The sequence below is a fragment of the Salpingoeca rosetta genome (assembly GCF_000188695.1).
Source record: "Salpingoeca rosetta unplaced genomic scaffold supercont1.32, whole genome shotgun sequence".
NCBI lineage: Eukaryota > Choanoflagellata > Craspedida > Salpingoecidae > Salpingoeca > Salpingoeca rosetta.
The window spans coordinates 240,583-252,716 of record NW_004754902.1 but is presented as its reverse complement, the minus strand read 5'-3'; the positions used below and the strand labels follow the sequence as shown (position 1 = coordinate 252,716).

The 12,134-nt window shown below is 56.7% G+C and overlaps 1 protein-coding gene across 1 annotated transcript in view; it reads left to right on the top strand.

The window, feature by feature from the left end:
• Nucleotides 1-12,134, top strand: part of PTSG_10025 (uncharacterized protein) — a gene marked incomplete at its 3' end in the record, with an annotated part of 36,506 nt that overhangs the window by 4,840 nt on the left and 19,532 nt on the right. Inside the window, exons 10-26 of the mRNA XM_004988883.1 lie at nucleotides 331-449; nucleotides 694-883; nucleotides 1,149-1,369; nucleotides 1,638-3,411; nucleotides 3,650-3,886; nucleotides 4,214-4,224; nucleotides 4,447-4,573; nucleotides 4,714-4,782; nucleotides 4,961-5,064; nucleotides 5,402-5,552; nucleotides 5,705-6,540; nucleotides 6,832-8,881; nucleotides 9,011-9,089; nucleotides 9,259-9,888; nucleotides 10,253-10,572; nucleotides 10,822-10,891; nucleotides 11,133-12,134. The exon at nucleotides 11,133-12,134 is cut by the window's right edge and continues 566 nt beyond it. Coding sequence (XP_004988940.1) covers nucleotides 331-449; nucleotides 694-883; nucleotides 1,149-1,369; nucleotides 1,638-3,411; nucleotides 3,650-3,886; nucleotides 4,214-4,224; nucleotides 4,447-4,573; nucleotides 4,714-4,782; nucleotides 4,961-5,064; nucleotides 5,402-5,552; nucleotides 5,705-6,540; nucleotides 6,832-8,881; nucleotides 9,011-9,089; nucleotides 9,259-9,888; nucleotides 10,253-10,572; nucleotides 10,822-10,891; nucleotides 11,133-12,134 — 7,990 coding nt within the window. The remainder of the gene's footprint in view (nucleotides 1-330; nucleotides 450-693; nucleotides 884-1,148; nucleotides 1,370-1,637; nucleotides 3,412-3,649; nucleotides 3,887-4,213; nucleotides 4,225-4,446; nucleotides 4,574-4,713; nucleotides 4,783-4,960; nucleotides 5,065-5,401; nucleotides 5,553-5,704; nucleotides 6,541-6,831; nucleotides 8,882-9,010; nucleotides 9,090-9,258; nucleotides 9,889-10,252; nucleotides 10,573-10,821; nucleotides 10,892-11,132) is intronic.

Below are 12,134 nucleotides of genomic sequence, written 5' to 3'. Positions count from 1 at the left end.
ATGTATGTATGTATGTATGTATGTATGTATGTATGTATGTATGTATGTATGTATGTATGTATGTATGTATGTATGTATGTATGTATGTATGTATGTATGTATGTATGTATGTATGTATGTATGTATGTATGTATGTATGTATGTATGTATGTATGTATGTATGTATGTATGTATGTATGTATGTATGTATGTATGTATGTATGTATGTATGTATGTATGTATGTATGTATGTATGTATGTATGTATGTATGTATTCATGCACGTTCTGTGGGATGACATTCAGCCTACTCACCCCCTTCGTGCGCGCGCGCGTGCGTGTTTGCATGCCAGGGCCTCGTTGCCGGTCTCGCGGGAACGCCCCTTCCGGATGCAGAGTCCTCCCATCTGCCATACGTGTACAACATCGTTGGCAATCTGAAGGACTTTCACGTTCTCTGGATGGTCAACAAGTGCGTATGTGCTCTGTGTGCGTATGTGCTCTGTGTGCGTGTGTGTGAGCATGTGCTTCCAGGAGTGCTTGAATGTGTTGTTATGTGTGCTTTTGCGTGAACCCGTGCGACTGTGAGCAGATTACACCACTTCCTTGATTTGTCTGCGTGAGTCTGTTCATGCCGCTTCCATTGCGTGTCCAATCCTCACGGTCGACGCACTGGTGACCGCGCACGTTGCGTCTGACATGCCACATCATTCCAGATACAACATTCTGAACGATGTGCTGTTGTATCCCGGTCGCGTGGATGGGCTGCCCCACGACCGACCGCGTGCAAATGCGTTCCTGAACATGCATGGGGGTAGTGGGGCCGTCGAGTTTTCGCTCGACTTTCGCAAGTTCAAAGTGGACGTGACAAAGGTCATCTACAAGATCACCAGCGAATGCCTCAAGGTATTGACGAAGATGACGCTGCTATCTGCGGTTGTCTGCATGGGGACTGATGGGAATGCTCCATGCACTCGTGGTCTAACTGCGGTGGTTTGTTGTGCGTCCGAATGTGATGACCACTCGCACTTGCATGTGCGTATTCACGTTCAGCACGCTTGCAGTCACATGTTCAAGGTGTGTCTCTCGCTCACACATACACACATACACACACACAAACACACACACAAACATGCACACAAACACACATGCACATCATGTGCGCATGCAGACGCAAGTCATCTTTCCACAGTCCAACACCATCCAAGCGAGCGCGGCAAAGGTTGCGCGCAAGAGCATGTGGCAGCTGCACAACCTGTCCCTCCAGATCGGAACGTACTTCCACACCGTGTCTGATGTCTCGTTGCTGGACACAACTGTCATGGACAAAACGTTTGTGGACGTTAAGGCCGATGAGTTGCGCGGGCTGCTCACAGGATATTTCATCCCCAGGTAATGGCGACAGAGGATTGACTGGTGGTATCGCTGTTCGGGGAGAGGGGAGGGGGTTTGTCGTTTGTTTGTTGTGTGGAATTGCACACGGGTGCGCATGCGTGTTGAGTTTCATTTTCACCTCACCTCACCTCACACACACACACACACACACACACACACACACACACACACACACACACACACACACACACACACACACGCACACACACGCACACACACAAACACGCACACGCACACACACACACACACACACACACCACTTCAGGTGGCTGAGTTGGTTCAGCAACTACTTTGGGCGCACCATGTACGTGACGACGTACAACACGGACACGTCGACGGGCTGCGTGCGTTACATGCAGCACATCCCCCAGATGCAAGAGCAATACGATGCCGCACGTGCCAAGGCCGGATTTGAGTTCCTGTTGACCGTGGATGTGAAACGCATTGCGTTTACGCTGCCCAGCCTGTTGTATGATGTTGCGTCAGACGACATGGTGCTGTGCGCGCGTGACGTGCACGTCGGCCTGCACACACAACCCACGCGCATGCAGCTCGAAGCGCAGCTGAAAGAGGTGGGCGTGGTTGCCGCATCACATGCAGACACGTTCTTCAACTCACCAGCCTCATTCACAACCGCACAAGTGTCCACCGCCAACAACAACGACACCACCGCCAACAACAACGACGCCACTGGCACCATCACCAGCAACAACGCGACCAGCATCACCAGCAACAACGACACCAACAACAGCAGCAGTCGGGCTCCAGACGCGCCGTGCAGCGGTGACAATGCCATTGGGTGGCTGCGTATCCCAATCGTGAACATGGAGGCATATTGGCTGCTTTCACGTGCAGTTGAGGGTGCACCCACCACCACCTACTGTTGGAACTTGGAGACGCGCGTGTCGCCTGCTGTGGGGTCGCTCGCAACGGAACATATACAGCGGCTGTCGTCGTTTGCGCGCGTGTTTGCGTTTCACCTTCGTGACCTTGACAACATCCTCCCCGTGCCTTCGCATCTCAAGATCAGCATCAAGCAGCCTGTTCTCTCGGCCGTGGCACACTCCACCAGCCACCAGTCTGGGGCTTCGGCTGTTGTTGGCGATGGTGGTGGTGATGATCCTGGTGCTGATGGTGGTGGTGGTGGCTTGCGAAGGCAGCAGCCGCTGCCAGCGCGAGAGAGCGAAGGCGGTGAGGGCGCTCAAGGTCAGCGTCATGCCGAACGCTTGAGCATGCAGGCAACGCAAGGCGACGTTGACAAGTACCTGACGAGCAGTGCCGCTGCTACACGGGGTGGTGGTGAAGGCCGTGATGATGACGATGGACTTGGTGACAGTGGCAATGATGACGATGACGATGATGGTGATGAGGATGATGATGGTGGTGGTGAAGGCCGTGTTGGTGAAGAAATGGAAGACCAATCAAGTAGTCGTGCTGCACAGGCTGGTTCTCGCCACCACAACGCGTCTGCCCCCGTCTCTGTTGAAGTGCACGATGATGATGATGATGATGATGATGATGATGATGATGATGATGATGATGATGATGATGATGATGATGATGATGATGATGATGATGATGATGATGATGATGATGATGATGATGATGATGACGATGACGATGACGATGGTGATGAAAATGTGCAGCGTTCACGCCCAGCCACTGCGCAGTCAACAGCGTCTGCATCTGTACGCTCCAAATCCATCCCGCCCCGCATCGTCACAGTTGAAACAGAAGACAATCAGAAACCGTCACACCCACAAACCATGTCACCACATGTCCCTCAAGCAGCTTCAAGCACACCCGCACAGCAACAACAACAACAGCAGCAACAACAACAACAGCAAGCATCCAGCAGTCGCCCAACATCGCCTCTTCGACTCCGCCCCCTCCAACGTCGTCGCTCCATGTCCTCAGACCAGATCAACACCATCACCAGCAGCGCCACCGGTGCACCTGTCGCATCGGAGCCCGGGCGCTGGCTGTCATCGTCACTGCTCGCCAACGCGTCCATCCCAGACATCACAGCCCTCTTCAAGGTGCCGGTTGTGTGTATGTGTGTGTGTGTGTGTGTTTGCTGGTATGTGCGTGTGTATGTGTGTGTGTGTGTGCGAACGAGTGTGCGTTTTTCTGTTCGCGTGTGTGGGTGTATCGTACACACCTTCATCGTGTGTATCCCACCTGCGATGATCCTTCCTTTTCTTTAGCTCACACAAATCAACACTCCCCTTCCCAACCGCTTCCTTGTCCCCCATAACTCCATCTCCTGCCGTGCAGCGCATGGGGCGTGGTTGGGGCAGCCGATCGCCAGAACCGGACGCAGCGTCCACCGCCGCCACGACCACAGCTGCTGCTGGCACTGCTGGTGACACGACGTCAACTTCGCCAGGGCGACCACGCGCCAACACGCTGGACGTGCCACGCCCAAAGCGGAAACTGTTTCTGTTCTCGCCTTCGTCGTCGCCCCTCTCCTGGCGACGTGGCAGTGGCATCACCTCACCAGCCAGCGCAGCGGTAGGTGGTGGTGGTGGTGGTGGTGGTGGTGGTGGTGGTGGTGTGCGTGTGTGTTCTTGTGTGTGTGTGTGTGTGTGTGTGTGTGTGTGTGTGTGTGTGTGTGTGTGTGTGTGTGTGTGTGTGTGTGTGTGTGTGTGTGTGTGCTAGAGTTGTTGCACCGTCATCCGGCAGTGCTTGTCGTTGTTGTTGGTGGATGTAGCCGAGCTCTCGCTCGTATGTGTGTGCAATGCATTTGCTGATTGTCACGATTCATCGCTTACAATTCTTCCCTGCTGTCGTATTTTCTGGCAACACTTTCCACCGACTCTGCGGTTTCCAACAACAAAGTCGCGTTCAAAGTGAGAATGATGGAAAGTGCTGCATTTTGCCGCTGTGTGCCTGACACTGACAGCAGCGTTTGCTTCTTCTCCTCCGCTCTTCCCTCATCACCACCTTTACTCACACCCACCCACCCACACACACACACACACACGTGTACACACACGCACACACACACACACACGTGTACACTCGTGTACACACACGCACACACACGTGTACACACACTTGCACGTATGCAGCGCTGCGACACCCCGGGGCATGACGATGGACGATGACGATGACTTTGATGACGGGGAAGGACGCTTGCCAACGCGTTACAGCAAGCGCGACAGCGACTACCACGACGCACTCGCCCGCTCTCTCGGGGTGAGCTAAGCCGTGATGCGTGCACGTGTGTGTGCGCGCGCATGTGTGTGCTTTCGCGCGGGTGCCTGTGTGTGTGCAATGCAATTGCAGGCGATGGTGTTGTTGCACCAAATACTGATGAACGCGCACGTGTGGTTCAGGCGAAGACGCTGGCTGAGCTTGAGCAGTGGTTGACAGGACAGCACAGCACGCCGTTTGCGACGCTCAGGGTGAGCGCGGGTCGCGTGCTCGTGCAATGCGATACGTGCAAGTTGATAGTGGCGTGGCGCCTTTGATTGCTTCATGGTCATGTGATATGCTCCACAAACACACCTCACGCACACATGCCCACACACATGCTCACACTGATGCACTCATGGACTCACTCATCCACCAATGCCGCAACAGATCCGCCTTGATGGCCTTGAGGTGCTGGTTCGCAACGGCGGCACAGATTTGACGCGTCTTCATCTCCCGCGCGGTGTCGATGTCACCATGGACACACTCATCAGGTGAACAGGGATAGGACTGTATTGGTGGGACAGGACTGTATTGATGTGTGTGTGTGTGATGATGTGTGTGTGATGATGATGTGTGTGTGTGATGATGATGATGTGTGTGTGATGATGTGTGTGTGTGTGTGATGATGATGATGATGGTGATGATGATGTGTGTGTGTGTGTGATGATGATGTGTGTCCTTGAATGTGTGGTTTTCCGTCGAGAGTGCGCGGCGTTTGCGTTCTATGACAGTTGTGGCCTTGGTTTCCTCATGTCCCAACAACCCCAACAACAACAACAGCAACAACCACAACCACTAATACAACAACTGCTCTTGCGCTGGAAACAGAGATGGCCACCGCCAGTATCTGTCCGTTCGCACGGGCGATGTTGTGCTGCACCACTTTGCTCGCGACGCCCTGTCCAAACAGCAGCTCAACCAGCAGCAGCAGCGCAGTGCTCTGACGGACGTCACTCACCAGTACCTGCATCAGAAACAGGTGAGCTTTGCAAGTGGTTTGTTCCTTGATATGCAAACACATCCACATGTACGTGCATACACACGTGCCTGCACACCCATGCCCACTCACTACGCCTTCCTTGTGTCCGTCTCTCCATCCTCTCACCCCCTGCCCTTCGTCTTCGGTCGTAGGAGGTGTGGCGTGAGGTTGGGCTCGTCAAGGCTGCGTGCAACGTGGTGGTGTTGGACAAGGCAGGCGCGCAGTGGCAAGAGGAAGCAAAGCAGCAGCTGGCGTTTCTTCGCTGCATGGACAGGCAGTGCATGCGCATACCAACAGTGTGGACGCGGCGGGAGTGGCTGGTGCTGGCTGATGGTGGTGATGGCTCCGTTGACCGCCGCCGCCTTCATCGCGTGCCCTCACACCGCAAACGCACACGCCGCGCGGGTGGTGGTGATGAAGATGGTGATGGTGATGGTGGCGAAGGCGTTGGTGGTGGCATTGGTGTGGCCGATGATGGCGGTGATGGTGACGAGATCGACGGCAGGACATTGGATGGCAAGAAAGTGAAACTGAAGAAGAGACGAAAGAGGGATGCAGACAAGAACTCGCATGCAACAACAGCCAGTGCAGCCGCGCTTGGTGCTTGGACCGACAAGAACAAGCCTGCACTCAAGTCCATGCCCACTCTTCCGCTTCGTGCAGCCGCCACCGCCATGGCAAGCGGTAGCAGCCAACCACGCCACCACCACCACCGCCGCATCAACCACGGCGGCGTTGGCGTTGGCGGTGGCGGTAGTACACCTGTGCGACGCGCAGCAACGGCACGGGCAGCGGTGGGACGACAACACAGCCGCGACCTCGGCAGTGGAGGGCGTGATGCCCGTCACCGCCTGCGCAAGGCGACGAGTGATGCGAGTGTCGGTGTTGCTGATGACCGCTGGACGCCGCGCCTCACACGCGTGGACATCGACGACCCGAACCAGTGGAGCGGCGAGATGATTGCATCGCACCACCACACGAGCGACAGGTGTGCATGTGTGCGTGAGTATGTGTTTGTTCGTGTGTGTAGATGTGTGCGTGTGTGTGTGTGCGTTGCGTGCGTTTGTAGATGTGTGCGTGTATGCGTGCGTGCGCGTGTAGATGTGTGTGTGTGTGCGCATTGCGTGCGTTTGTAGATGTGTGCGTGTGTGTGTGTGCCTGTGTTTCGGCTCATGCCGTGCTTGTTTGCAAACCCTCTGTTGGGCTTATTGCGTGCACTCGCTCATGCATCATGGTTAAACGTCCCCCGCCCCCGTTTTAACACTCCATACGAATATAGGCGCCCTTCGTCTGCGAGCTCGCGCCTCGTGCATCTGCCACCGACATCCGTTTCCGGCACCGGCTACCGCGCTGCGTGGCTCGGTACATCCCGCTCGCAGAAGCCAACGCTCGACCTGCTTGCACACTCCGCGCCAGCTGCCCCCTCAACAGGCCGGCGCCTACGCAAGGCGGGGAGCCTGGAGCCTGCCAGCCTGTCTGCAAGCATCAACGACGCATTTCAGAACGAAGGAGATGCCAACACACCAAATGCAGGTGACTCTTTGACGCTTCCGCCAGCAGCAACAGCAGCGTCGTACGTGCGCCGGCCTGCCACCGCCATGACCACGACGCCAACAACCGCAACAGCGCCGCTGAGCGGCAGCAGCGTGGGCGACGGCACGGAAAGCATGTTTGGCGCGCTTAGCGGCGTTGGCGGCACGTTTGTCACCACGAGCGAAGACGAGTCGCTTCCCTTTGGCAGCAGCAGGCGATCATCCATCATCAGCCAGGCGCACGCACGCTCACCATCGTCACGCCCGCACTCACGCTCCCTCCTCCGCCGCCGTGCAGACACGTTTGCTGCTGCGCCTCTCGCTACCATCACGGAGGGCGCTGGCAGCAATGCCGACGACGCGTCTGATGAGGGAGATGGTGAAGAGAACGGCATTGGTGATGGGAGTGAATGCGGTAAGGCCGCCACCACAAACGTTGGTGGTGAGCGTGACGTGTGGAATGAGCTTCTCTCCGGTAGTGGTGGCGGTGGTGGGCTGAGCGGCAGCGGGCGCGTTGACAGCACTGACAGTGGCGATGACTCGTTCATGGATGCACAGGACGAGCTTCTGGTGAGCAGTGGCAGGCGCACGTCTGCGCAGTCTGACGGTGGCATTGGCAGCGGTGGTAATCATGGTGATGTTGATCGTGCAGGACGCGACGAGGTGGGTGTTGGTGAGGAAGCTGAGGTCAGTGGTGGCAGGCGTCCTTTGAACACCAGTGCTGACGACGTTGATGCCGACACCGTGAGCGTGGATTCCTTCCAATCTGCGCACTCACACCTCTCCTCATCCGCACGGTCATCCCCACCGCCACCACCGGCACCGCTGGCGTCCACAACATCGACAACCTCATCGTCGCATTTGCGCCGGTCCGAGTCTGCTGTATCGCATGATGTGGGCGCTTCACATTCCACCTCTCATCAGCAACAGCAGCAGGAACAACAACAACAACAACAACAACAACAACAACCACAGCAACAGCAGCAACGACAACAACAACCACAGCAACAGCAGCAACAACAACAACAACAACAACCACAGCAACAGCAGCAACAACAACCACAGCAGCAGCAGCAAGAGCAAGGACAAGAACAGCAAGGACAACCACAGCAACAGCAACAGCAGCAGCAGCAGCAGCAGCAGCCACAAGTGCAGCAAGAGCAAGGACAAGAACAGCAAGGGCAAGTGCAGCAAGGACGACAGCCGCCTTCACGGTCGTTGTCTGCTGGTGACATTGCGCACAACGCAGTGACGTCAACATCAGCAGCACGTGAACGAACAGACGCATCATCGGCGACACAGGCACATGTGCCAGCACGCTCGTCTTCGCTCGGATCCCTGACACGCATGCGTGAACAGGTGGACACACAACAACCAACGCAAGAACACGCGATGACGCGTGCGCACTCTACATCGTCGTCTCTCAGCGACACCTCGCGACCGATTCTGAGACGCCAGTCCTCATTCACGTCCTCCTACACCCGACAGGGCCGCGCGCGTGCTCACCGCGATGGCAGTGGTGACGGTGGTGACGATGGTGACGATGATGGTACTGGTGCTGACGTTGGTCGCAGTGGTGGCGCAAGGCGCATTGTGTCGTGGAGGGACTTGACAGAGAATGCAGATGCAACAACAGACACAGTTCCGCTGCATCACGATGACAACCACAGTGCTGATGGTGATGGTGATGGTGATGGTACGCTTGTTGAGAGCGATGACACGGATGTCACGCCGCTGAATGGACGCGCTGTTGCCGAGGGCACCCTTTTCCAGGGCCTCACCCATGCTGACATTGTGGTGCGTGTGTTGTGTCTGTTGGTGCTTCTGTGTGTGTGTTCGTGTTGGTATTACTGTGGGTGGGCGTGCATGTGTGCCTGGGCGCAATTTCTCATTTTTTTGTTTTGTGAATTCTGTTCTCGGTTGCAGGAGATGCAAAGCAGTGGCCATCGCTTCTCCCGAATCCAGCCGCGTCGTCCTCTCGCCACGCCGCTGATTGTCGAGCCATGTACGGTGTTTTCTTCTCACTGACGACAATCCTCCCCCTTCCCATTGTGTCACGTCGCTCTCGCATGTAATGCATCTGTTCTTGCCTGCAATCACACGCGCCCGCGCCCGCGTAGCTCCGCACACCCCTCACATCTCTTGCATGTGCCCTTCTCCCCCCACACTTCCAGTCGATGCTGGCCTGAGCAGTACCAGCAGCAGCAGCAGCAGCAGCAGCAGCAGCAGCAGTAGTAGTGGCAGCGGCGATGAGAGCGACCGCGCTGGCAGCGGTGGCACCGACGGCTCCATGTTCCAGTCCTCGTTGAACGACCCCCAATTTGCATCAGGGCTGTACAGTGGTGGTCGTCACGTCAACGGCACCACCGCCACGCTAGAGCAGCAGCGTGCAAGCAAGAGCGATGGTGACGCTGTTGTTGGTCGCCACCACGCATACGACAGCAGTGCTGATGGTGCAGGTGTGCACGGAAGGTTCAGTGCAGGCGATGCTGTTGGTACGGCAGTGAAACGAGCGAGCAACGCACGTTCTGCATCCCTGGCAGAGAAAGGCGATAATGGTAGCGATGATGGCGATGGTGGTGATGATCGCAGAGCGCGACGCTTGAGCAGACGTGCACAGACAACGGGCGACGAGCAGCACGCAACCGTGACTGGTGCTGACACAACACGTGGTGTTGGTGACGATGGTGATGTTAACGATGGCAGCGAGCGTGTGGCAGGTGCATCGAAGCGGGAACAAAAGCGCCGACGGAAGAGAAAGCGGCGCCTGGCACTTGAAGATTTTCTTCCTGTCTTTGACGTCGGTCAGTCTGACAGTTTGCATGTGTACATGTGCGCGCGCGCGCGTGTGTGTGTACGTGTGTTCGTGTGTGTGTGTGTTTGTGCGCGTGTATGTGTGTGTGTGTGTGTGTGTGTGTGTTCGTGTGTGGTTCTGTTTGTGTTTGTGTGCGTGTTTGTGCGCGTGTATGTGCACGTGTGCATCTCGAACAGCCGCAACAATCCTGTGCTGGTCACTTTGCCCGAGGCAAACTCTCTCTCCTCAATCCCATGCAACCCTCACTTTGCGCTGACAACACACTCCCCACTCACCCTCCTCCCACTCACCCTCCTCCCACACCACACCACACCACACCACACCCACCACACGTGGGCCCATGTTGCCACCAGCTGTGCCGTCGTCACCAGCACGGCATCTGCCGTCGTTCACCATGCGCGCCCTCCGCGGCCAGCTGCCGGGTTTGCCGTACATCCACGCGAAGCCGAAGCGAGGCAGTCGCAAACACACGCAGACGGCGGACGGTTGCGACGATGGTGATGGTCACACGAACGGCGCAGATGCATCGGCACCAGCGCACGAGAAGAAGAGGCACAGAGGTGATGGTGTTGGCGCACAGGAGGGCAGTGCTGCTGGTGATGAATCTGCAACACACGTCACCCTGTCTACTGTTGGACCCGTTGAAATTGTCGTCAGCCCACTCCTCATGACGGTGCGTTTTTTGTAGGAATGTGTGAGTTATGTGTGTGCGCGTGTGCGCGCGCGTGTGTGTGTGTTTGTGCGTGTTTGTGCGCGCGCGCGTGTGTGTTTGTGTTACTGTCGTGTTTGTTGTGTGTTTGTTGTGTGCTTGAATGCACGAAGACATGTCCTCCAATTTCAGACACAAGTCGCTTCCTGTCACTTGCTGACACCCCCCCCCCCACCCACACACACTCTCTCTCTCTCTCTCCTCTCCACGCAGTCGTTGGAACGCATCATTGAGCGCGTGACGCAACAGCCAGATGGAGACCCGGAATTTGACCGCTGTCTCGGTGAGTTGGCATAAGGGGTGGGGGCGGTCTGTGGCATGCATAGACCTGTTTCAATCGAGTTGCTTCGTTGATGTCTGTCCGTACGCTTTTCCTCACCAAGTGACACACACACACACACACACACGCACATTGACACGAACACACACACACACACACATTGACACGGACACATGCATACGCACACACACACACACACACACACACACACACACAACTACACAAACGCTGCCACTTCACGCAGACACCATTCAGTTTGATCTTATGAACACCATCATGGGCCGTGATGCGATGAAGATGAACCAAACGGCGCAACGGCCCGTCGTGGTTGTGGCGCACGTGCCCATCATCAATCTTCGATGCCTGCAAGCAAGTGCGCTGCACATGCCACAACACCTCCAGCGCCGCGATCGCCACGACTACCACCACCACCACCACCACCGCGAGCACCACCACCACCGGTCGTCACGCGGAGCAAGCCAGACGCAGCGCCAATCGTCCCGTGATTCGAAGGTCTCAAGCCAACACCAAGGCACACCCCACAAGCCGCGTCACACACGCCATGCTCGTAACCACCAGCAACATGCAAAGTATGGGCGGGAGCAGCAGCACGAGAGCCACAGACCATTCTCACACGCAAGAGACAACAACAGACCGCCATCACCACGGTCCCCCCGTCCACAGTCGCGTGCTCGGCGACCAAAGTCGCGCGCAAAGGCAGAGCGGACAGCGTCGCTGAAGCGGCGCCCAACACGCAAGGAGGGCGTGCTGTTTGCCTGCATGCAAGTTCGGGGTGTGTCTTTGAGCGTGGGCACGACAACGCACACGAAGCCAACCGCTGGCTTTGGCGTTGGTGGCGTGGATGGACAGGCTGCCCATGGCATGGGTGCGAGCTACACGCACGTCAGCGCGAGCGCGAGTGCTGCTACCGGTGCTGGTGCTGGTGGGAGGCGAATTGGGAAAGATGGAATCAAGCAGAAGCGCGGTCGACGAAAGGCGAGGGCAGACGCGGCGCCTGTTGGCACAGGTAACCTGGACACACGCACCGTTCACGAGACGAGCGCAACATGGCAGCAGCAACACCAGCAGCAGCAGCAGGAAGGGTCGCTGTCACAGTCTGCACGGCAGAAGCAGCGGCAGCCGAAGCGAAGACAGTCGCGGCAGCAACGTCGGCAGCAACAGCAACAGCAACAGCAGCAAGAGGAAGAACAGCTGCGGCAATCACAGCAGCGCCGCGGTAATGGTA